Here is a 24,853-nt window from a genome sequence, read left to right as displayed (position 1 = left end):
AATGAAAACTTTATAGTTATAATACAGCACTTTGAAAGTGAAAATATACATTTCTGATGTTTTTTTTTCCCATCATTGTTACGATCATAAAAGGATAAAACAAAAACCATACGGTTGTTGGTTGAAACCCAAAACTAATACCAACATGCTGAGCGCTGTTGGGGCCATGTGGATCCAACACAGTGGAAGCCATGATGCGAAACGTCAATACAATTCACCATTGACCTATAGGGAACGCTACAGACCGAACCCGGGGAATTGCTGAAATGGCATTATATCAGTTTTATGGTCAACGTGAAAAATGATACAAGTGTGCCAATTTTCACGCTTCTATTCCTCATTGAACTCTATGGTAATTATGGAAGCTTATCTACTGGACCAATGTCGTTCTGTTCATTATGGCTGTCAAGGGGAGATACTTTAGGGAGGAGAGAAACCCAAGTTAGATTCCTGGAGTGGAGTGGAGATGAGGAGAGAGGAGGAGAGAGGGGAGAGGAAGAGAGAAGAGAGAAGGGAGAGGGGAGAGGGGGAGAGAAGGAGAGGGGGAGAAGAGGAGAGAAACCTCAGTTAGATTCCTGGAGTGGAGTGAAGATGAGGAGAACAGGAGAGAGGAGGAGAGAGGGGAGAGGAAGAGAGAAGAGAGAAGGGAGAGGGGAGAGGGGAGAGGGGGAGAGAAGGAGAGGGGGAGAAGAGGAGAGAAACCTCAGTTAGATTCCTGGATTGGAGTGAAGATGAGGAGAACAGGAGAGAGGAGGAGAGAGGGGAGAGGAAGAGAGAAGAGAGAAGGGAGAGGGGAGAGGGGGAGAGAAGGAGAGGGGGAGAAGAGGAGAGAAACCTCAGTTAGATTCCTGGAGTGGAGTGAAGATGAGGAGAACAGGAGAGAGGTGGAGAGAGGGGAGTGGAAGAGAGAAGGGAGAGGGGAGAGGGGGAGAGAAGGAGAGGGGGAGAAGAGGAGAGAAACCTCAGTTAGATTCCTGGAGTGGAGTGAAGATGAGGAGAACAGGAGAGATGGGGAGAGGAAGAGAGAAGAGAGAAGGGAGAGGGGAGAGGGGAGAGGGGGAGAGAAGGAGAGGGGGAGAAGAGGAGAGAAACCTCAGTTAGATTCCTGGAGTGGAGTGAAGATGAGGAGAACAGGAGAGAGGAGGAGAGATGGGAGAGGAAGAGAGAAGAGAGAAGGGAGAGGGGAGAGGGGAGAGGGGGAGAGAAGGAGAGGGGGAGAAGAGGAGAGAAACCTCAGTTAGATTCCTGGAGTGGAGTGAAGATGAGGAGAACAGGAGAGAGGAGGAGAGAGGGGAGTGGAAGAGAGAAGAGAGAAGGGAGAGGGGAGAGGGGGAGAGAAGGAGAGGGGGAGAAGAGGAGAGAAACCCCAGTTAGATTCTTGGAGTGGAGTGGTGATGAGGAGAAGAGGAGAGAGGAGGAGAGAGGGGAGAGGAAGAGAGAAGGGAGAGGGGAGAGGGGAGAGGGGGAGAGAGGGAGAGGAGGAGAGGGGGAGAAGAAGAGAAGAGTAGAGGGGAGAGAGGGAAAGAGAGGGGAGAGGGGGAGAGAGAGGGAGAGGGGAGAGAGAGGGGGAGAGATGGAGAGGGGGAGAGAAGGAGAGGGGAGAGGGGGAGAGGAGGAGAGGGGGAGAAGAGGAGAGGGGGAGAGAGGGGAGAGGGGGAGGAGAGGAGAGGGGGAGAAGAGGAGAGGGGAGAGATGGGAGAGGGGAGAGGGTGGAGAGGGGAACAGGAGAGATGGGGAGAGGAAGAGAGAAGGGAGAGGGGAGAGAGAGGGAGAGGGGGAGAAGAGGAGAGGGGGAGAGAAGGAGAGGGGGAGAGAGGGAGAGGAGGAGAGGGGGAGAAGAGGAGAGGGGGAGAGAGGGGAGAGGGGGAAAGGAGGAGAGAGGAGGAGAGGGGGGAGAGAGGGGAGAGGGGGGAGATGAGGAGAGGTGGAACAGGAGAGAGGAGGAGATGAGAACAGGAGAGAGGGGGAGAGAGGAAGAGAGATGAAGAGAGAGGGGAGAGAGGGAGAGGGGGGGAGAGGAGGAGAGAGCGGAGATGAGGAGAGGAGAACAGGAGAGAACAGGAGAGAGGGGAGAGGAAGAGAGAGGGAGAGAGGGGGAGTGGAGGAAAGAGGGAGAGGGAGAGAAGAGGAGAGAGGGGGAGAGGAGGAGAGGAGGAGAGAGGGAGAGGGGGAGTGGAGGAAAGAGGGAGAGGGAGAGGGAGAGAAGAGGAGAGAGGGGGAGAGGAGGAGAGGAGGAGAGAGGGAAAGGGGGAGAGGAGGAGAGGAGGAGAGATGGGGAGAGGAGAGAGGAGAAGAAGAGAGGAGAGGGAGAGGGGAGGAAGGATCCCGTTATACAGAATGTTTGCCATTGGATTGATTTTGAGGTGCTTTGAAGATCGCTAAAGTTTCAGCCAAAAGTAGAGGTCTGCTTCCTCCAGCCTTCCTTATGCTACCAGGTCTGCGTCCTCCAGCCTTCCTTATGCTACCAGGTCTGCTTCCGTCCGGGTTTCCTTTGGCTACCAGGTCTGCTTCCTCCAGCCTTCCTTATGCTACCAGGTCTGCTTCCTCCAGCCTTGCTTATGCTACCAGGTCTGCTTCCTCCAGCCTTCCTTATGCTACCAGGTCTGCTTCCGTCCGGGCTTCCTTTGGCTACCAGGTCTGCTTCCTCCAGCCTTCCTTATGCTACCAGGTCTGCTTCCTCCAGCCTTCCTTATGCTACCAGGTCTGCTTCCTCCAGCCTTCCTTATGCTACCAGGTCTGCTTCCTCCAGCCTTCCTTATGCTACCAGGTCTGCTTCCTCCAGCCTTCCTTATGCTACCAGGTCTGCTTCCTCCAGCCTTCCTTATGCTACCAGGTCTGATTCCTCCAGCCTTCCTTATGCTACCAGGTCTGCTTCCTCCAGACTTCCTTATGCTACCAGGTCTGCTTCCTCCAGCCTTCCTTATGCTACCAGGTCTGCTTCCGTCTGGGCTTCCTTTGGCTACCAGGTCTGCTTCCTCCAGCCTTCCTTATGCTACCAGGTCTGCTTCCTCCAGCCTTCCTTATGCTACCAGGTCTGCTTCCTCCAGCCTTCCTTATGCTACCAGGTCTGCTTCCTCCAGCCTTCCTTATGCTACCAGGTCTGCTTCCTCCAGCCTTCTTTATGCTACCAGGTCATCGTCCTCCGGCCTTCCCTATGCTACCAGGTCTGCTTCCTCCAGTCTTCCTTATGCTACCAGGTCATCGTCCTCCGGCCTTCCCTATGCTACCAGGTCTGCTTCCTCCAGCCTTCCTTATGCTACCAGGTCTGCTTCCGTCTGGGCTTCCTTTGGCTACCAGGTCTGCTTCCTCCAGCCTTCCTTATGCTACCAGGTCTGCTTCCTCCAGCCTGCCTTATGCTACCAGGTCTGCTTCCTCCAGCCTTCCTTATGCTACCAGGTCTGCTTCCTCCAGCCTTCCTTATGCTACCAGGTCTGCTTCCTCCAGCCTTCTTTATGCTACCAGGTCATCGTCCTCCGGCCTTCCCTATGCTACCAGGTCTGCTTCCTCCAGTCTTCCTTATGCTACCAGGTCATCGTCCTCCGGCCTTCCCTATGCTACCAGGTCTGCTTCCTCCAGTCTTCCTTATGCTACCAGGTCATCGTCCTCCGGCCTTCCTTATGCTACCAGGTCATCGTCCTCCGGCCTTCCCTATGCTACCAGGTCTGCTTCCTCCAGCCTTCCTGATTTAAAACATTGGGTTTGTCCCAAACAGCACCCTATTCCCTATAAAGTGCACTACATTTGACCAGGGCCCTATGTAGGAAATAGGGTGTCATTTTGGATACATGATGTATACACAGCCTGTACTGTATTACAATTAGGCGTCTGGTGTCTGCCAGGCAGGTATATTTCAACACAGTGCCACCCTAACAGAGGGAGATGGTCTATACATAACACAGTGCCACCCTAACAGAGGGAGATGGTCTATACATAACACAGTGCCACCCTAACAGAGGGAGATGGTCTATACATAACACAGTGCCACCCTAACAGAGGGAGATGGTCTATACATAACACAGTGCCACCCTAACAGAGGGAGATGGTCTATCCCTAACACAGTGCCCCCCTAACAGAGGGAGATGGTCTGCTGTGTTGCCTTGGCTGTGTTCTCCGGGCCTAACTGGCTGTGTTGTTCCAGGTCTAACTGGCTGTGTTGTTCCAGGCCTAACTGGCTGTGTTGTTCCAGGCCTAACTGGCTGTGTTGTTCCGGGCCTAACTGGCTGTGATGTTCCAGGCCTAACTGGCTGTGTTGTTCCAGGCCTAACTGGCTGTGATGTTCCGGGCCTAACTGGCTGTGTTGTTCCAGGCCTAACTGGCTGTGTTGTTCCAGGCCTAACTGGCTGTGTTGTTCCGGGCCTAACTGGCTGTGTTGTTCCAGGCCTAACTGGCTGTGTTGTTCCGGGCCTAACTGGCTGTGTTGTTCCGGGCCTAACTGGCTGTGTTGTTCCGGGCCTAACTGGCTGTGATGTTCCAGGCCTGTGTTGTTCCAGGCCGAACTGGCTGTGTTGTTAAAGGCCTAACTGGCTGTGTTGTTCCAGGCCTAACTGTGTTGGCTGTGTTGTCCATGCCTAACTGGCTGTGTTGTTCCGGGCCTAACTGGCTGTGTTGTTCCAGGCCTGTGTTGTTACAGGCCTAACTGTGTTGGCTGTGTTGTTCCAGGCCTAACTGGCTGTGTTGTTCCAGGCCTAACTGGCTGTGTTGTTACAGGCCTGTGTTCTTCCAGGCCTAACTGGCTGTGTTGTTCCATGCCTAACTGGCTGTGTTGTTCCAGGCCTAACTGGCTGTGTTGTTCCGGGCCTAACTGGCTGTGATGTTCTGGGCCTAACTGGCTGTGTTGTTCCGGGCCTAACTGGCTGTGTTGTTCCGGGCCTAACTGGCTGTGTTGTTCCAGGCCTGTGTTGTTCCAGGCCTGACTGTGTTGGCGGTGTTGTTCCAGGCCTAACTGGCTGTGTTGTTCCAGGCCTAACTGGCTGTGTTGTTCCAGGCCTAACTGTGTTGGCTGTGTTGTTCCAGGCCTAACTGGCTGTGTTGTTCCAGGCCTGTGTTGTTCCAGGCCTAACTGGCTGTGTTGTTCCAGGCCTAACTGTGTTGGCTGTTTTGTTCCAGGCCTAACTGGCTGTGATGTTCCGGGCCTAACTGGCTGTGTTGTTCCAGGCCTAACTGGCTGTGTTGTTCCGGGCCTAACTGGCTGTGTTGTTCCAGGGCCTAACTGGCTGTGATGTTCCGGGCCTAACTGGCTGTGTTGTTACAGGCCTGTGTTGTTCCAGGCCTAACTGGCTGTGTTGTTCCAGGCCTAACTGGCTGTGTTGTTCCAGGCCTAACTGGCTGTGTTGTTCCAGGCCTAACTGGCTGTGTTGTTCCGGGCCTAAATGGCTGTGTTGTTACAGGCCTAACTGGCTGTGTTGTTCCAGGCCTAACTGGCTGTGTTCTCCAGGCCTAACTGTACTGACTGTGTTCTCCAGGTCTAACTGTGCTGGCTGTGTTCTCCAGGCCTAACTGTGCTGGCTGTGTTCTCCAGGTCTAACTGTGCTGGCTGTGTTCTCCAGTCCTAACTGTGTTGGCTGTGTTCTCCAGGCCTAACTGTGTTGGCTGTGTTCTCCAGGCCTAACTGTGCTGGCTGTGTTCTCCAGGCCTAACTGTGCTGGCTGTGTTGTTCCAGGCCTAACTGGCTGTGTTGTTCCAGGCCTAACTGGCTGTGTTCTCCAGGCCTAACTGTACTGACTGTGTTCTCCAGGCCTAACTGTGCTGGCTGTGTTCTCCAGGCCTAACTGTGCTGGCTGTGTTCTCCAGGCCTAACTGTACTGACTGTGTTCTCCAGGCCTAACTGTGCTGGCTGTGTTCTCCAGGCCTAACTGTGTTGGCTGTGTTCTCCAGGCCTAACTGGCAGTGTTGTTCCAGGCCTAACTGGCTGTGTTGTTCCAGGCCTAACTGGCTGTGTTCTCCAGGCCTAACTGTACTGACTGTGTTCTCCAGGCCTAACTGTGCTGGCTGTGTTCTCCAGGCCTAACTGTGTTGGCTGTGTTCTCCAGTCCTAACTGTGTTGGCTGTGTTCTCCAGGCCTAACTGTGCTGGCTGTGTTCTCCAGGCCTAACTGTGCTGGCTGTGTTCTCCAGGCCTAACTGTGCTGGCTGTGTTCTCCAGGCCTAACTGGCTGTGTACTCCAGGCCTAACTGGCTGTGTTCTCCAGGCCTAACTGTACTGACTGTGTTCTCCAGGCCTAACTGTGCTGGCTGTGTTCTCCAGGCCTAACTGTGCTGGCTGTGTTCTCCAGTCCTAACTGTGTTGGCTGTGTTCTCCAGGCCTAACTGTGCTGGCTTTGTTCTCCAGGCCTAACTGTGCTGGCTGTGTTCTCCAGGCCTAACTGTGCTGGCTGTGTTCTCCAGGCCTAACTGTGCTGGCTGTGTTCTCCAGGCCTAACTGTGCTGGCTGTGACAGTGCTGTTTCTCATTAAAATTGAAAGTCAGTTGATTTGAATGTTAATGAAAGGCAGACTGAATACTGAACTTCCTGCTTTGCCTCCATGGAGACAGACAGTAGAGATAAATAGAGGACTTGTCTTTGTATCTGCGCCATTATACAGGCTGTGACAGCATGGGCAGCTCCATTGAGGCTATCTCCATTTTGAAGTAGTACATTTTTCTTTATTCATGATTGGCAGATCCCCCCCGATGACCCGGTTGGACATGACTCCAACAGGGTCACCAGGAGGTATCAGCCAATGAAGTTCGAACTCTCACCCAGTTGACTTCATTCAAATGGGTGGAAGCCCTGAATCGTTCTGACCATACTAACATGTCCTTTTAGCCACTAGAGTCATCTATCATTCTCTATGGCACAGACTCAAAATGGTTGCCAGACAAGTCTACCCACTATGGCATCATTGACATGAATGTGGATGTCCAGCCCATTCTACTGGTTGTAATTCTGTGGCGTTTCCCCGACAGTGGCTGATAGGAGACAGGGAGACCCACTGTGGAATCATCTGTTCAAGGACACAGGGCAAGCCGGTGTGTGGCTCTGATGGACGGAGCTACGATACCGGCTGTGACCTGCAGAGGGCGCGCTGCAAGGACCGTTCTCTGACGCTGGCACACCGCGGACGATGTCGAGGTGAGGCTGAGACCCACCGTACATACATTGTGTAGGAGCGCTATACACACGCACACACACACAAGCACACGCACACAAGCACACACACACGCGCGCACACACACACACACATTGTGGCTGGTCTTTGGTGTTTCAGGTAAAAACTCGGTGAGGATTGACCAGCTTCCAGTAGTTCCTGCTCCAACATCAGTCTCAGAGGGGAAGAACCTGGAACTGGAAGGTCTGTCTGCCTGCCTGCCTGCCTGCCTGTCTGTCTGTCTGTCTGTCTGTCTGTCTGTCTGTCTGTCTGTCTGTCTGTCTGTAGTAATATTTCTGTCTTTGGGGGCACTGGTCTAAAGTAGTGCACTATATAGGGAATAGGGCTCTGATCTAAAGTAGTGCACTATATAGGGAATAGGGCTCTGGTCTAAAGTAGTGCACTATATAGGGAATAGGGCTCTGGTCTAAAGTAGTGCACTATATAGGGAATAGGGCTCTGGTCTAAAGTAGTGCACTATATAGGGAATAGGGCTCTGGTCTAAAGTAGTGCACTATATAGGGAATAGGGTTCTGGTCTATAGTAGTGTACTATATAGGGAATAGGGTTCTGGTCTGAAGTAGTGCACTATATAGGGAATAGGGTTCTGGTCTAAAGTAGTGCACTATATAGGGGATAGGGTGCCATTTCAGTCACATCCACAACGCGGACAGAGCTGTTGAACTCAAGCCCAGGCCAGGTCCACGTGAACTGCTGGTTCTTTGCTGAATCTGAAATCCTACGGGAGGGCTGTGATTGGTTCATGACCTTTTACATGTATAAATGTTATATTTCTTCCAAAGTAACAGAACCCACTCTGCTACCTCGTCTTCTAAAGTAACAGAGCCCTTTTCCAATCCTAATGTGGGGCTGAAATAATGAAAAACTATGTACCAAATCTATTCATTTTAAAATGTTGATTAATTCTTCTTGCCATTATCATTCACCTGATAGACAGCTAACGTATGATTGGGGTTCCCGGGTTGCCGGTTTGGTGGTCCCTGGACCATCAACATATATATTTAAAATGTTGTTAAAATGTTGAAAATATCCTGAGATATATTCCATATTTTAGAGCGCACAATAGGGAGTATAATGAGGCCAAGATGTGGTCTGCACCATGTATGGGTCACAGATCATATGGTCTGCACCATGTATGGGTCACAGATCATATGGTCTGCACCATGTATGGGTCACAGATCATATGGTCTGCACCATGTATGGGTCACAGATCATATGGTCTGCACCATGTATGGGTCACAGATCATATGGTCTGCACCATGTATGGGTCACAGATCATATGGTCTGCACCATGTATGGGTCACAGATCATATGGTCTGCACCATGTATGGGTCACAGATCATATGGTCTAATGACTCCCAAGATGTGGTCTGCACCATGTATGGGTCACAGATCATATGGTCTGCACCATGTATGGGTCACAGATCATATGGTCTAATGACTCCCAAGATGTGGTCTGCACCATGTATGGGTCACAGATCATATGGTCTAATGACTCCAAGATGTGGTCTGCACCATGTATGGGTCACAGATCATATGGTGTGCACCATGTATGGGTCACAGATCATATGGTCTGCACCATGTATGGGTCACAGATCATATGGTCTGCACCATGTATGGGTCACAGATCATATGGTCTGCACCATGTAGGGGTCACAGATCATATGGTCTGCACCATGTATGGGTCACAGATCATATGGTCTGCACCATGTAGGGGTCACAGATCATATGGTCTGCACCATGTATGGGTCCCAATCATGTGGTCTGCACCATGTATGGGTCACAGATCATATGGTCTAATGTCTCCAAGATGTGGTCTGCACCATGTATGGGTCACCAGATCATATGGTCTAATGACTCACAAGATATGGTCTGCACCATGTATGGGTCACAGATCATATGGTCTGCACCATGTATGGGTCACAGATCATATGGTCTGCACCATGTAGGGTCACAGATCATATGGTCTGCACCATGTATGGGTCACAGATCATATGGTCTGCACCATGTATGGGTCACAGATCATATGTTCTGACACCATGTATGGGTCACAGATCATATGGTCTAATGACTCCCAAGATGTGGTCTGCACCATGTATGGGTCACAGATCATATGGTCTAATGACTCCAAGATGTGGTCTGCACCATGTATGGGTCACAGATCATATGGTCTGCTCCATGTATGGGTCACAGATCATATGGTCTAATGACTCCAAGATGTGGTCTGCACCATGTAATATGGTCTGCTCCATGTATGGGTCACAGATCATATGGTCTGCACCATGTATGGTTCACAGATCATATGGTCTGCTCCATGTATGGGTCACAGATCATATGGTCTAATGACTCCAATATGTGGTCTGCACCATGTATGGGTCACAGATCATATGGTCTGCACCATGTATGGGTCACAGATCATATGGTCTGCACCATGTATGGGTCAGAGATCATATGGTCTACCATGACTCACAGATCATGGTCTGCACCATGTATGGGTCACAGATCATATGGTCTAATGACTCCCAAGATGTGGTCTGCACCATGTATGGGTCACAGATCATATGGTCTGCACCATGTATCTGGGTCACAGATCATATGGTCTAATGACTCCAAGATGTGGTCTGCACCATGTATGGGTCACAGATCATATGGTCTAATGACTCACAGATGTATGGTCTGCACCATGTATGGGTCACAGATCATATGGTCTAATGACTCCCAAGATGTGGTCTGCACCATGTATGGGTCACAGATCATATGGTCTGCACCATGTAGGGTCACAGATCATATGGTCTGCACCATGTATGGGTCACAGATCATATGGTCTGCACCATGTATGGGTCACAGATCATATGGTCTGCACCATGTATGGGTCACAGATCATATGGTCTAATGACTCCCAAGATGTGGTCTGCACCATGTATGGGTCACAGATCATATGGTCTAATGACTCCAAGATGTGGTCTGCACCATGTATGGGTCACAGATCATATGGTCTGCACCATGTATGGGTCACAGATCATATGGTCTAATGACTCCAAGATGTGGTCTGCACCATGTATGGGTCACAGATCATATGGTCTAATGACTCCAAGATGTGGTCTGCACCATGTATGGGTCACAGATCATATGGTCTAATGACTCCAAGATGTGGTCTGCACCATGTATGGGTCACAGATCATATGGTCTGCACCATGTATGGGTCACAGATCATATGGTCTGCACCATGTATGGGTCACAGATCATATGGTCTGCACCATGTATGGGTCACAGATCATATGGTCTGCACCATGTAGGGGTCACCATGTCATATGGTCTGCACCATGTATGGGTCTACAGATCATATGGTCTGCACCATGTATGGGTCACAGATCATATGGTCTGCACCATGTATGGGTCACAGATCATATGGTCTGCACCATGTATGGGTCACAGATCATATGGTCTGCACCATGTATGGGTCACAGATCATATGGTCTAATGACTCCCAAGATGTGGTCTGCACCATGTATGGGTCACAGATCATATGGTCTAATGACTCCAAGATGTGGTCTGCACCATGTATGGGTCACAGATCATATGGTCTAATGTCTCCAAGATGTGGTCTGCACCATGTATGGGTCAGAGATCATATGGTCTAATGACTCCAAGATGTGGTCTGCACCATGTATGGGTCACAGATCATATGGTCTGCACCATGTATGGGTCACAGATCATATGGTCTGCACCATGTATGGGTCACAGATCATATGGTCTGCACCATGTAGGGGTCACAGATCATATGGTCTGCACCATGTATGGGTCACAGATCATATGGTCTGCACCATGTATGGGTCACAGATCATATGGTCTAATGACTCCCAAGATGTGGTCTGCACCATGTATGGGTCACAGATCATATGGTCTAGATCATGTGGTCTGCACCATGTATGGGTCACAGATCATATGGTCTAATGACTCCAAGATGTGGTCTGCACCATGTATGGGTCACAGATCATATGGTCTAATGACTCCAAGATGTGGTCTGCACCATGTATGGGTCAGAGATCATATGGTCTAATGACTCCAAGATGTGGTCTGCACCATGTATGGGTCACAGATCATATGGTCTGCACCATGTATGGGTCACAGATCATATGGTCTGCACCATGTATGGGTCACAGATCATATGGTCTGCACCATGTAGGGGTCACAGATCATATGGTCTGCACCATGTATGGGTCACAGATCATATGGTCTAATGACTCCCAAGATGTGGTCTGCACCATGTATGGGTCACAGATCATATGGTCTAATGACTCCCAAGATGTGGTCTGCACCATGTATGGGTCACAGATCATATGGTCTGCACCATGACTCACAGATCATATGGTCTGCACCATGTATGGGTCACAGATCATATGGTCTGCACCATGTACTCACAGATCATGTGGTCTGCACCATGTATGGGTCACAGATCATATGGTCTGCACCATGTATGGGTCAGAGATCATATGGTCTAATGACTCCAAGATGTGGTCTGCACCATGTATGGGTCAGAGATCATATGGTCTAATGACTCCATGATGTGGTCTGCACCATGTATGGGTCAGAGATCATATGGTCTAATGACTCCAAGATGTGGTCTGCACCATGTATGGGTCACAGATCATATGGTCTAATGACTCCCAAGATGTGGTCTGCACCATGTATGGGTCACAGATCATATGGTCTGCACCATGTATGGGTCACAGATCATATGGTCTGCACCATGTATGGGTCACAGATCATATGGTCTGCACCATGTAGGGGTCACAGATCATATGGTCTGCACCATGTATGGGTCACAGATCATATGGTCTGCACCATGTCAGACTCACAGATCATATGGTCTGCACCATGTATGGGTCAGATCATATGGTCTAATGACTCCCAAGATGTGGTCTGCACCATGTATGACTCACAAGATCAGTATGTCTGCACCATGTATGGGTCAGAGATCATATGGTCTGCTCTACCATGACTCCCAAGATCCAAGATGGTCTGCACCATGTATGGGTCACAGATCATATGGTCTGCACCATGTATGGGTCACAGATCATATGGTCTGCACCATGTATGGGTCACAGATCATATGGTCTGCACCATGTATGGGTCACAGATCATATGGTCTGCACCATGTATGGGTCAGAGATAATATGGTCTAATGACTCCCAAGATGTGGTCTGCACCATGTATGGGTCACAGATCATATGGTCTAATGACTCCAAGATGTGGTCTGCACCATGTATGGGTCACAGATCATATGGTCTACACCATGTAGGGGTCACATATCATATGGTCTGCACCATGTATGGGTCACAGATCATATGGTCTAATGACTCCCAAGATGTGGTCTGCACCATGTATGGGTCACAGATCATATGGTCTAATGACTCCCAAGATGTATGGTCACAGATCACCATGATGGGTCACAGATCATATGGTCTGCACCATGTATGGGTCACAGATCATATGGTCTAATGACTCCCAAGATGTGGTCTGCACCATGTATGGGTCACAGATCATATGGTCTAATGACTCCAAGATGTGGTCTGCACCATCTGGGTCACAGATCATATGGTCTGCACCATGTATGGGTCACAGATCATATGGTCTGCACCATGACTCACAGATCATATGGTCTGCACCATGTATGGGTCACAGATCATATGGTCTGCACCAATGACTCATATGGTCTGCACCATGTATGGGTCACAGATCATATGGTCTGCACCATGTATGGGTCACAGATCATATGGTCTGCACCATGTATGGGTCACAGATCATATGGTCTCTAAGATCATATGGTCTGACTCCAAGATGTATGGTCTGCACCATGTATGGGTCACAGATCATATGGTCTAATGACTCCCAAGATGTGGTCTGCACCATGTATGGGTCACAGATCATATGGTCTGCACCATGTATGGGTCACAGATCATATGGTCTAATGACTCCAAGATGTGGTCTGCACCATGTATGGGTCACAGATCATATGGTCTAATGACACCAAGATGTGGTCTGCACCATGTATGGTCACAGATCATATGGTCTGCACCATGTATGGGTCACAGATCATATGGTCTGCACCATGTATCATATGGGTCATGTAGGGGTCAGATCATATGGTCTGCACCATGTATGGGTCAGAGATCATATGGTCTAATGACTCCCAAGATGTGGTCTGCACCATGTATGGGTCACAGATCATATGGTCTAATGACTCCCAAGATGTGGTCTGCACCATGTATGGGTCACAGATCATATGGTCTGCACCATGTCAGATCATATGGTCTGCACATGATCATATGGTCTGCACCATGTATGGGTCACAGATCGTATGGTCTAATGACTCCAAGATGTGGTCTGCACCATGTATGGGTCACAGATCATATGGTCTAATGACTCCAAGATGTGGTCTGCACCATGTATGGGTCACAGATCATATGGTCTGCACCATGATGTGGTCTGGATCATATGGTCTGCACCATGTATGGGTCAATGACTCATATGGTCTGCACCATGTATGGGTCACAGATCATATGGTCTAATGACTCACAGAGATGTGGTCTGCACCATGTATGGGTCACAGATCATATGGTCTGCACCATGTATGGGTCACAGATCATGTGGTCTGCACCATGTATGGGTCACAGATCATATGGTCTGCACCATGTATGGGTCACAGATCATATGGTCTAATGACTCCCAAGATGTGGTCTGCACCATGTAGTTGTCACAGATCATATGGTCTGCACCATGTAGGGTCACAGATCATATGGTCTGCACCATGTATGGGTCACAGATCATATGGTCTGCACCATGTATGGGTCACAGATCATATGGTCTGCACCATGTATGGTCTGCACCATCAGAGATAATATGGTCTAATGACTCCAAGATGTGGTCTGCACCATGTATGGGTCACAGATCATATGGTCTAATGACTCCAAGATGTGGTCTGCACCATGTATGGGTCACAGATCATATGGTCTAATGACTCCAAGATGTGGTCTGGTCTCATATGGTCACCATGTATGGGTCACAGATCATATGGTCTGCACCATGTATGGGTCACAGATCATATGGTCTGACTCCATGATGTCATATGGTCTGCACCATGTATGGGTCACAGATCATATGGTCTAATGACTCCCAAGATGTGGTCTGCACCATGTATGGGTCACAGATCATATGGTCTGCACCATGTATGGGTCACAGATCATATGGTCTAATGACTCCAAGATGTGGTCTGCACCATGTATGGGTCAGAGATCATATGGTCTAATGACTCCATGATGTGGTCTGCACCATGTATGGGTCACAGATCATATGGTCTGCAATGTATGGGTCACAGATCATATGGTCTGCACCATGTATGGGTCACAGATCATATGGTCTGCACCATGACTCACAGATCATATGGTCTGCACCATGTATGGGTCACAGATCATATGGTCTGCACCATGTATGGGTCACAGATCATATGGTCTAATGACTCCCACAGATCATGGTCTGCACCATGTATGGGTCACAGATCATATGGTCTAATGACTCCAAGATGTGGTCTGCACCATGTCTGCTCCATGGGTCACAGATCATATGGTCTAATGACTCCCAAGATGTGGTCTGCACCATGTATGGGTCACAGATCATATGGTCTGCACCATGTATGGGTCACAGATCATATGGTCTGCACCATGTATGGGTCAGAGATCATATGGTCTAATGACTCCAAGATGTGGTCTGCACCATGTATGGGTCACAGATCATATGGTCTGCACCATGTATGGGTCACAGATCATATGGTCTGCACCATGTATGGGTCACAGATCATATGGTCTGCACCATGTAGGGGTCACAGATCATATGGTCTGCACCATGTATGGGTCAGAGATAATATGGTCTAATGACTCCCAAGATGTGGTCTGCACCATGTATGGGTCACAGATCATATGGTCTAATGACTCCAAGATGTGGTCTGCACCATGTATGGGTCACAGATCATATGGTCTGCACCATGTAGGGGTCACAGATCATATGGTCTGCACCATGTAGGGGTCACAGATCATATGGTCTGCACCATGTCAGAGTCACAGATCATATGGTCTGCACCATGTATGTGTCACAGATCGTATGGTCTAATGACTCCAAGATGTGGTCTGCACCATGTATGGGTCACAGATCATATGGTCTAATGACTCCAAGATGTGGTCTGCACCATGTATGGGTCACAGACCATATGGTCTACACCATGTATGGGTCACAGATCATATGGTCTGCACCATGTATGGGTCACAGATCATATGGTCTGCAGATCATATGGTCTAATGATGGGTCACAGAGATGTGGTCTGCACCATGTATGGGTCACAGATCATATGGTCTGCACCATGTATGGGTCACAGATCATATGGTCTGCACCATGTATGGGTCAGAGATCATATGGTCTAATGACTCAAGATGGTCTGCACCATGTATGGGTCACAGATCATATGGTCTAATGACTCCAAGATGTGGTCTGCACCATGTATGGGTCACAGATCATATGGTCTAATGACTCCATAGATGTGGTCTGCACCATGTATGGGTCACAGATCATATGGTCTAATGACTCCCAAGATGTGGTCTGCACCATGTATGGGTCACAGATCATATGGTCTAATGACTCACAGAGATGTGGTCTGCACCATGTATGGGTCACAGATCATATGGTCTGCACCATGGTCTGCACCATGTATGGTCACAGATCATATGGTCTGCACCATGTATGGGTCACAGATCATATGGTCTAATGACTCCCAAGATGTGGTCTGCACCATGTAGGGGTCACAGATCATATGGTCTAATGACTCCAAGATGTGGTCTGCACCATGTATGGGTCACAGATCATATGGTCTAATGACTCCAAGATGTGGTCTGCACCATGTATGGGTCACAGATCATATGGTCTAATGACTCCAAGATGTGGTCTGCACCATGTATGGGTCACAGATCATATGGTCTGCACCATGTATGGGTCACAGATCATATGGTCTGCACCATGTATGGGTCACAGATCATATGGTCTGCACCATGTAGGGGTCACAGATCATATGGTCTGCACCATGTATGGGTCACAGATCATATGGTCTGCACCATGTATGGGTCACAGATCATATGGTCTGCACCATGTATGGGTCACAGATCATATGGTCTGCACCATGTCAGAGTCACAGATCATATGGTCTGCACCATGTATGGGTCACAGATCGTATGGTCTAATGACTCCAAGATGTGGTCTGCACCATGTATGGGTCACAGATCGTATGGTCTAATGACTCCAAGATGTGGTCTGGACCATGTATGGGTCACAGATCATATGGTCTGCACCATGTATGGGTCACAGATCATGTGGTCTGCACCATGTCAGAGTCACAGATCATATGGTCTGCACCATGTATGGGTCACAGATCGTATGGTCTAATGACTCCAAGATGTGGTCTGCACCATGTATGGGTCACAGATCGTATGGTCTAATGACTCCAAGATGAGGTCTGCACCATGTATGGGTCACAGATCATATGGTCTAATGACTCCCAAGATGTGGTCTGTACCATGTATGGGTCACAGATCATATGGTCTGTACCATGTATGGGTCAGAGATCATATGGTCTAATGACTCCATGATGTGGTCTGCACCATGTATGGGTCAGAGATCATATGGTCTAATGACTCCATGATGTGGTCTGCACCATGTATGGGTCAGAGATCATATGGTCTAATGACTCCAAGATGTGGTCTGCACCATGTATGGGTCACAGATCATATGGTCTAATGACTCCCAAGATGTGGTCTGCACCATGTATGGGTCACAGATCATATGGTCTGCACCATGTATGGGTCACAGATCATATGGTCTGCACCATGTATGGGTCACAGATCATATGGTCTGCACCATGTAGGGGTCACAGATCATATGGTCTGCACCATGTATGGGTCACAGATCATATGGTCTAATGACTCCAAGATGTGGTCTGCACCATGTATGGGTCACAGATCATATGGTCTAATGACTCCAAGATGTGGTCTGCACCATGTATGGGTCACAGATCATATGGTCTAATGACTCAAGATGGGTCTGCATCATATGGTCTCATATGGTCTGCACCATGTATGGGTCACAGATCATATGGTCTGCACCATGTATGGGTCACAGATCATATGGTCTAATGACTCCCAGATGTGGTCTGTCTAATGACTCACAAGATGTGGTCTGCACCATGTATGGGTCACAGATCATATGGTCTAATGACTCCAAGATGAGGTCTGCACCATGTATGGGTCACAGATCATATGGTCTGTACCATGTATGGGTCACAGATCATATGGTCTGTACCATGTATGGGTCAGAGATCATATGGTCTAATGACTCCATGATGTGGTCTGCACCATGTATGGGTCAGAGATCATATGGTCTAATGACTCCATGATGTGGTCTGCACCATGTATGGGTCAGAGATCATATGGTCTAATGACTCCAAGATGTGGTCTGCACCATGTATGGGTCACAGATCATATGGTCTAATGACTCCCAAGATGTGGTCTGCACCATGTATGGGTCACAGATCATATGGTCTGCACCATGTATGGGTCACAGATCATATGGTCTAATGACTCCCAAGATGTGGTCTGCACCATGTATGGGTCACAGATCATATGGTCTGCTCCATGTATGGGTCACAGATCATATGGTCTAATGACTCCAAGATGTGGTCTGCACCATGTAATATGGTCTGCTCCATGTATGGGTCACAGATCATATGGTCTGCACCATGTATGGTTCACAGATCATATGGTCTGCTCCATGTATGGGTCACAGATCATATGGTCTAATGACTCCAATATGTGGTCTGCACCATGTATGGGTCACAGATCATATGGTCTAATGACTCCAAGATGTGGTCTGCACCATGTATGGGTCACAGATCATATGGTCTGCACCATGTACCATGGGTCACAGATCATATGGTCTGACACCATGATGGGTCTAGATCATATGGTCTGCACCATGTATGGGTCACAGATCATATGGTCTGCACCATGTATGGGTCACAGATCATATGGTCTAATGACTCCAAGCACCATGTGGGTCAGAGATCATATGGTCTACCATGTATGGGTCTGCACCAGATCATATGGTCTAATGACTCCCAAGATGTGGTCTGCACCATGTATGGGTCACAGATCATATGGTCTGCACCATGTATGGGTCACAGATCATATGGTCTGCACCATGTATGGGTCACAGATCATATGGTCTGCACCATGTATGGGTCACAGATCATATGGTCTAATGACTCACAGATCATATGGTCTGACTCCCAAGATGTGGTCACACCATGTATGGTCACAGGTCTGCACCATGTATGGGTCACAGATCATATGGTCTAATGACTCCCAAGATGTGGTCTGCACCATGTATGGGTCACAGATCATATGGTCTGCACCATGTATGGGTCACAGATCATATGGTCTAATGACTCCCAAGATGTGGTCTGCACCATGTAGGGGTCACAGATCATATGGTCTGCACCATGTATGGGTCAGAGATCATATGGTCTAATGACTCCAAGATGTGGTCTGCACCATGTATGGGTCACAGATCATATGGTCTAATGACTCCCAAGATGTGGTCTGCACCATGTATGGGTCACAGATCATATGGTCTGCACCATGTATGGGTCACAGATCATATGGTCTAATGACTCCCAAGATGTGGTCTGCACCATGTATGGGTCACAGATCATATGGTCTAATGACTCCAAGATGTGGTCTGCACCATGTATGGGTCACAGATCATATGGTCTGCACCATGTATGGTTCACAGATCATATGGTCTGCACCATGTATGGGTCACAGATCATATGGTCTGCACCATGTATGGGTCACAGATCATATGGTCTAATGACTCCCAAGATGTGGTCTGTACCATGTAGGGGTCACAGATCATATGGTCTGCACCATGTATGGGTCACAGATCATATGGTCTAATGACTCCCAAGATGTGGTCTGCACCATGTATGGGTCACAGATCATATGGTCTGCACCATGTATGGGTCACAGATCATATGGTCTGCACCATGTATGGGTCACAGATCATATGGTCTGCACCATGTATGGGTCACAGATCATATGGTCTAATGACTCCCAAGATGTGGTCTGTACCATGTAGGGGTCACAGATCATATGGTCTGCACCATGTATGGGTCACAGATCATATGGTCTAATGACTCCCAAGATGTGGTCTGCACCATGTATGGGTCACAGATCATATGGTCTGCACCATGTATGGGTCACAGATCATATGGTCTGCACCATGTATGGGTCACTGATCATATGGTCTGCATCATGTATGGGTCACAGATCATATGGTCTGCACCATGTATGGGTCACAGATCATATGGTCTAATGACTCCCAAGATGTGGTCTGCACCATGTATGGGTCACAGATCATATGGTCTGCACCATGTATGGGTCACAGATCATATGGTCTGCACCATGTATGGGTCACAGATCATATGGTCTGCTCCATGTATGGGTCACAGATCATATGGTCTGCACCATGTATGGGTCACAGATCATATGTTCTGCACCATGTATGGGTCACAGATCATATGGTCTTACAGGGAGCATGTATAGGTTTAAAATGAGCTTTAAACATTTTCATTGTGAATAAAATAAAATAAATGTTTTCTGATAGAAATGTACGAAACATGTTAATCAGCTTTCATCCTAGTGAAGTTTTTATGTGAAAATTGACAGAACATTCTGTGATACCAAAATCGTTTCATTTTCCCATGATGCCAAGCAACGAGGCACTGAGTATGTTTTTAAACGTCTGGAATGTACTGTCAAATGAAGTGTTGAGATTTCAGTATAAAGTAGGTGAACAGAGAGTGTGTGTTGCTAGCAGAGGTGAGCCAGTGGGTTGGGATGTTGTTTCAGTTAATACAAGTACAGATCTAGGATGTTAATTTGAGCCAGTTTGTTACAGCAGAAAGAGTATCCTGCAGCCACAGGAAATGTGAACTATTATGTAGTTAATAATTCATTTACATTTTTGTATGGGTTGATACATTTTTCTTTAGGGGAAATCAAGTCTTAAATTTCAAAGTGGATATAAAACAAACTTTAGAAGCATTTTAAAACTAAAAAAGCAACAATACAATTTCCTACACATTTTAAGAGGTACCTGGGTTGCTGAGTGAATGCAGGTATACCTGTCCCTGGTTGCTGCATGCTGGGACAGTCACAGCATGCTGGGACAGTAAATGCAGGTATACCTGTCCTCTGGTTGTGCATCACAGTAAATGCAGGTATACCTGGGTCCTACCTTTGTATACCTGCCTCTTGGTATAACTGTGCATGCTGGGACAGTGGATGCAGGTATACCTGCCCTCTGGTTGTGCATGCTGGGACAGTAAATGCAGGTATACCTGTCCTCTGGTTGTGCATGCTGGGACAGTGAATGCAGGTATACCTGCCCTCTGGTTGTGCATGCTGGGACAGTGAATGCAGGTATACCTGTCCTCTGGTTGTGCATGCTGGGACAGTGGATGCAGGACAGGTGTACCTGTAGTTCAGTGGAGGCTCATAATAATGGAACGTGGCAAATCAAACACCCGGAAATAACTCTGCTCCCGTCTTTACCACGAGCCCATCCTCCCTAATTAAGGAGCCACCAACCCTTCTGTGCTGTAGTTTTCAATGCTGTGACAGTTAATGAATACAGGTGCAGTATACCTGTCCTTGTGTTTGTATTTCAGACGGAGGCCAGTCTAAGTGCAGGCTGGAGAGGAATCAGGCTCTGGAGCAGGCTAAGAGACCTCAGGAGTCCATCTTCATCCCAGAATGCAATGAGGACGGAACCTTCGCCCAGGTCTGTCTCTCTCAGGAATCTTTATCTCTGGGAGCCAATTGCAAAACCCCGGAAACTTTGCAGGAAATGAAAAATCCCGGTTGGAGGAATTATAGGAGACTTTCCCTGTTGTTGTCTTATTTAATAACCTGGACATTTTGGGACACCATTGTCACGGACCCTCCAGTATACATGTACCTGTTTCCCACCCGTCTCTGTCCTGTGCGTCCTGCTCTCTACAGGTGCAGTGTCACACTCTGACAGGATACTGCTGGTGTGTCACCACCGACGGCAAACCAGTCAGCGGTTCCTCCGTGCACAACAGGACCCCTGTGTGTTCAGGTACCTTGAGAGATTAGAGACAGGACCCCTGTGTGTTCAGGTACCGTTAGAGATTAGAGACAGGGCTGGGTGTTCAGGTACTGTTAGAGATTAGAGACAGGACTGGGTGTTCAGGTACTGTTAGAGATTAGAGACAGGGCTGGGTGTTCAGGTACCGTTAGAGATTAGAGACAGGGCTGGGTGTTCAGGTACCGTTAGAGATTAGAGACAGGACTGGGTGTTCAGGTACTGTTAGAGATTAGAGACAGGACCCCTGTGTGTTCAGGTACCTTAGAGATTAGAGACAGGACCCCTGTGTGTTCAGGTACCTTGAGAGATTAGAGACAGGACTGGGTGTTCAGGTACCGTTAGAGATTAGAGACAGGACTGGGTGTTCAGGTACCTTGAGAGATTAGAGACAGGACTGGGTGTTCAGGTACTGTTAGAGATTAGAGACAGGGCTGGGTGTTCAGGTACCGTTAGAGATTAGAGACAGGACTGGGTGTTCAGGTACCTTGAGAGATTAGAGACAGGGCTGGGTGTTCAGGTACCGTTAGAGATTAGAGACAGGACTGGGTGTTCAGGTACCGTTAGAGATTAGAGACAGGACTGGGTGTTCAGGTACCGTTAGAGATTAGAGACAGGACTGGGTGTTCAGGTACCGTTAGAGATTAGAGACAGGACTGGGTGTTCAGGTACCGTTAGAGATTAGAGACAGGACTGGGTGTTCAGGTACCGTTAGAGATTAGAGACAGGACTGGGTGTTCAGGTACCGTTAGAGATTAGAGACAGGACTGGGTGTTCAGGTACCGTTAGAGATTAGAGACAGGACTGGGTGTTCAGGTACCGTTAGAGATTAGAGACAGGACCCCTGTGTGTTCAGGTACCTTGAGAGATTAGAGACAGGACTGGGTGTTCAGGTACCTTGAGAGATTAGAGACAGGGCTGTGTTCAGGTACCTTGAGAGATTAGAGACAGGGCTGGGTGTTCAGGTACCTTGAGAGATTAGAGACAGGGCTGGGTGTTCAGGTACCGTTAGAGATTAGAGACAGGACTGGGTGTTCAGGAACCGTTAGAGATTAGAGACAGGACTGGGTGTTCAGGTACCTTGAGAGATTAGAGACAGGGCTGGGTGTTCAGGTACCGTTAGAGATTAGAGACAGGACTGGGTGTTCAGGTACCGTTAGAGATTAGAGACAGGACTGGGTGTTCAGGTACCGTTAGAGATTAGAGACAGGGCTGGGTGTTCAGGTACCTTGAGAGATTAGAGACAGGGCTGGGTGTTCAGGTACCGTTAGAGATTAGAGACAGGGCTGGGTGTTCAGGTACCTTGAGAGATTAGAGACAGGGCTGGGTGTTCAGGTACCGTTAGAGATTAGAGACAGGGCTGGGTGTTCAGGTACCGTTAGAGATTAGAGACAGGACTGGGTGTTCAGGTACCGTTAGAGATTAGAGACAGGGCTGGGTGTTCAGGTACCTTGAGAGATTAGAGACAGGGCTGGGTGTTCAGGTACCTTGAGAGATTAGAGACAGGGCTGGGTGTTCAGGTACCGTGAGAGATTAGAGACAGGGCTGGGTGTTCAGGAACCGTTAGAGATTAGAGACAGGGCTGGGTGTTCAGGTACCTTGAGAGATTAGAGACAGGGCTGGGTGTTCAGGTACCGTTAGAGATTAGAGACAGGACTGGGTGTTCAGGTACCGTTAGAGATTAGAGACAGGGCTGGGTGTTCAGGTACCTTGAGAGATTAGAGACAGGGCTGGGTGTTCAGGTACCGTTAGAGATTAGAGACAGGGCTGGGTGTTCAGGTACCTTGAGAGATTAGAGACAGGGCTGGGTGTTCAGGTACCGTTAGAGATTAGAGACAGGACTGGGTGTTCAGGTACCGTTAGAGATTAGAGACAGGACTGGGTGTTCAGGTACCGTTAGAGATTAGAGACAGGACTGGGTGTTCAGGTACCTTGAGAGATTAGAGACAGGGCTGGGTGTTCAGGTACCGTTAGAGATTAGAGACAGGACTGGGTGTTCAGGTACCGTTAGAGATTAGAGACAGGACTGGGTGTTCAGGTACCGTTAGAGATTAGAGACAGGACTGGGTGTTCAGGTACCTTAGAGATTAGAGACAGGACTGGGTGTTCAGGTACCGTTAGAGATTAGAGACAGGGCTGGGTGTTCAGGTACCGTTAGAGATTAGAGACAGGACTGGGTGTTCAGGTACCGTTAGAGATTAGAGACAGGACTGGGTGTTCAGGTACCGTTAGAGATTAGAGACAGGACTGGGTGTTCAGGTACCGTTAGAGATTAGAGACAGGACTGGGTGTTCAGGTACCTTTAGAGATTAGAGACAGGACTGGGTGTTCAGGTACTGTTAGAGATTAGAGACAGGGCTGGGTGTTCAGGTACTGTTAGAGATTAGAGACAGGGCTGGGTGTTCAGGAACTGTTAGAGATTAGAGACAGGGCTGGGTGTTCAGGTACTGTTAGAGATTAGAGACAGGACTGGGTGTTCAGGTACCTTGAGAGATTAGAGACAGGGCTGGGTGTTCAGGTACCGTTAGAGATTAGAGACAGGACTGGGTGTTCAGGTGCCGTTAGAGATTAGAGACAGGACTGGGTGTTCAGGTACCGTTAGAGATTAGAGACAGGACTGGGTGTTCAGGTACTGTTAGAGATTAGAGACAGGGCTGGGTGTTCAGGTACTGTTAGAGATTAGAGACAGGGCTGGGTGTTCAGGAACTGTTAGAGATTAGAGACAGGGCTGGGTGTTCAGGTACTGTTAGAGATTAGAGACAGGACTGGGTGTTCAGGTACCTTGAGAGATTAGAGACAGGGCTGGGTGTTCAGGAACTGTTAGAGATTAGAGACAGGGCTGGGTGTTCAGGTACTGTTAGAGATTAGAGACAGGGCTGGGTGTTCAGGTACTGTTAGAGATTAGAGACAGGGCTGGGTGTTCAGGTACTGTTAGAGATTAGAGACAGGGCTGGGTGTTCAGGTACTGTTAGAGATTAGAGACAGGGCTGGGTGTTCAGGTACTGTTAGAGATTAGAGACAGGGCTGGGTGTTCAGGTACTGTTAGAGATTAGAGACAGGACTGGGTGTTCAGGTACTGTTAGAGATTAGAGACAGGGCTGGGTGTTCAGGTACTGTTAGAGATTAGAGACAGGGCTGGGTGTTCAGGAACTGTTAGAGATTAGAGACAGGGCTGGGTGTTCAGGTACTGTTAGAGATTAGAGACAGGGCTGGGTGTTCAGGTGCACATGGAACTGTTGGCAGAGCTGTACCAGGCTACTGTCCTGCATGGTAGGGTACATACAGTTGAAGTCGGAAGTTTACATACACTTAGGTTGGAGTCATTAAAACTTGTTTTTCAACCACTCCACAAATTTCTTGTTAACAAACTATAGTTTTGGCAAGTCGGTTAGGACATCTACTTTGTGCTTGAAACAAGTCATTTTTCCACCAATTGTT

At 48.5% G+C, this 24,853-nt stretch overlaps 1 protein-coding gene and 1 long non-coding RNA gene across 10 annotated transcripts in view; both read left to right on the top strand.

Annotated features, from left to right (window-relative positions):
• smoc1 (SPARC related modular calcium binding 1) overlaps positions 1-24,853 on the top strand; it is a 200,807-nt gene that overhangs the window by 69,415 nt on the left and 106,539 nt on the right. For all 7 annotated transcript variants that reach the window (XM_052485395.1, XM_052485397.1, XM_052485398.1 and 4 more), the window contains exons 2-5: positions 6,945-7,110; positions 7,247-7,330; positions 20,976-21,088; positions 21,310-21,409. In XM_052485395.1, the coding sequence (XP_052341355.1) occupies positions 6,945-7,110; positions 7,247-7,330; positions 20,976-21,088; positions 21,310-21,409 (463 nt within the window). The remainder of the gene's footprint in view (positions 1-6,944; positions 7,111-7,246; positions 7,331-20,975; positions 21,089-21,309; positions 21,410-24,853) is intronic.
• On the top strand, positions 21,487-23,109 carry LOC127913446 (uncharacterized). Of its 3 annotated transcripts, none has more exons than XR_008085542.1 (3): positions 21,487-21,560; positions 21,788-21,824; positions 23,047-23,109. It is a non-coding gene; the product is annotated as an uncharacterized LOC127913446 (long non-coding RNA). The 3 variants fall into 3 exon arrangements; XR_008085543.1 differs by lacking the exon at positions 23,047-23,109 and adding an exon at positions 22,788-22,850; XR_008085541.1 differs by lacking the exon at positions 23,047-23,109 and adding an exon at positions 22,566-22,774.

The sequence above is a fragment of the Oncorhynchus keta genome, chromosome 29 (genome assembly GCF_023373465.1).
Source record: "Oncorhynchus keta strain PuntledgeMale-10-30-2019 chromosome 29, Oket_V2, whole genome shotgun sequence".
NCBI lineage: Eukaryota > Metazoa > Chordata > Actinopteri > Salmoniformes > Salmonidae > Oncorhynchus > Oncorhynchus keta.
This window is presented reverse-complemented; position numbering and strand designations above follow the sequence as displayed.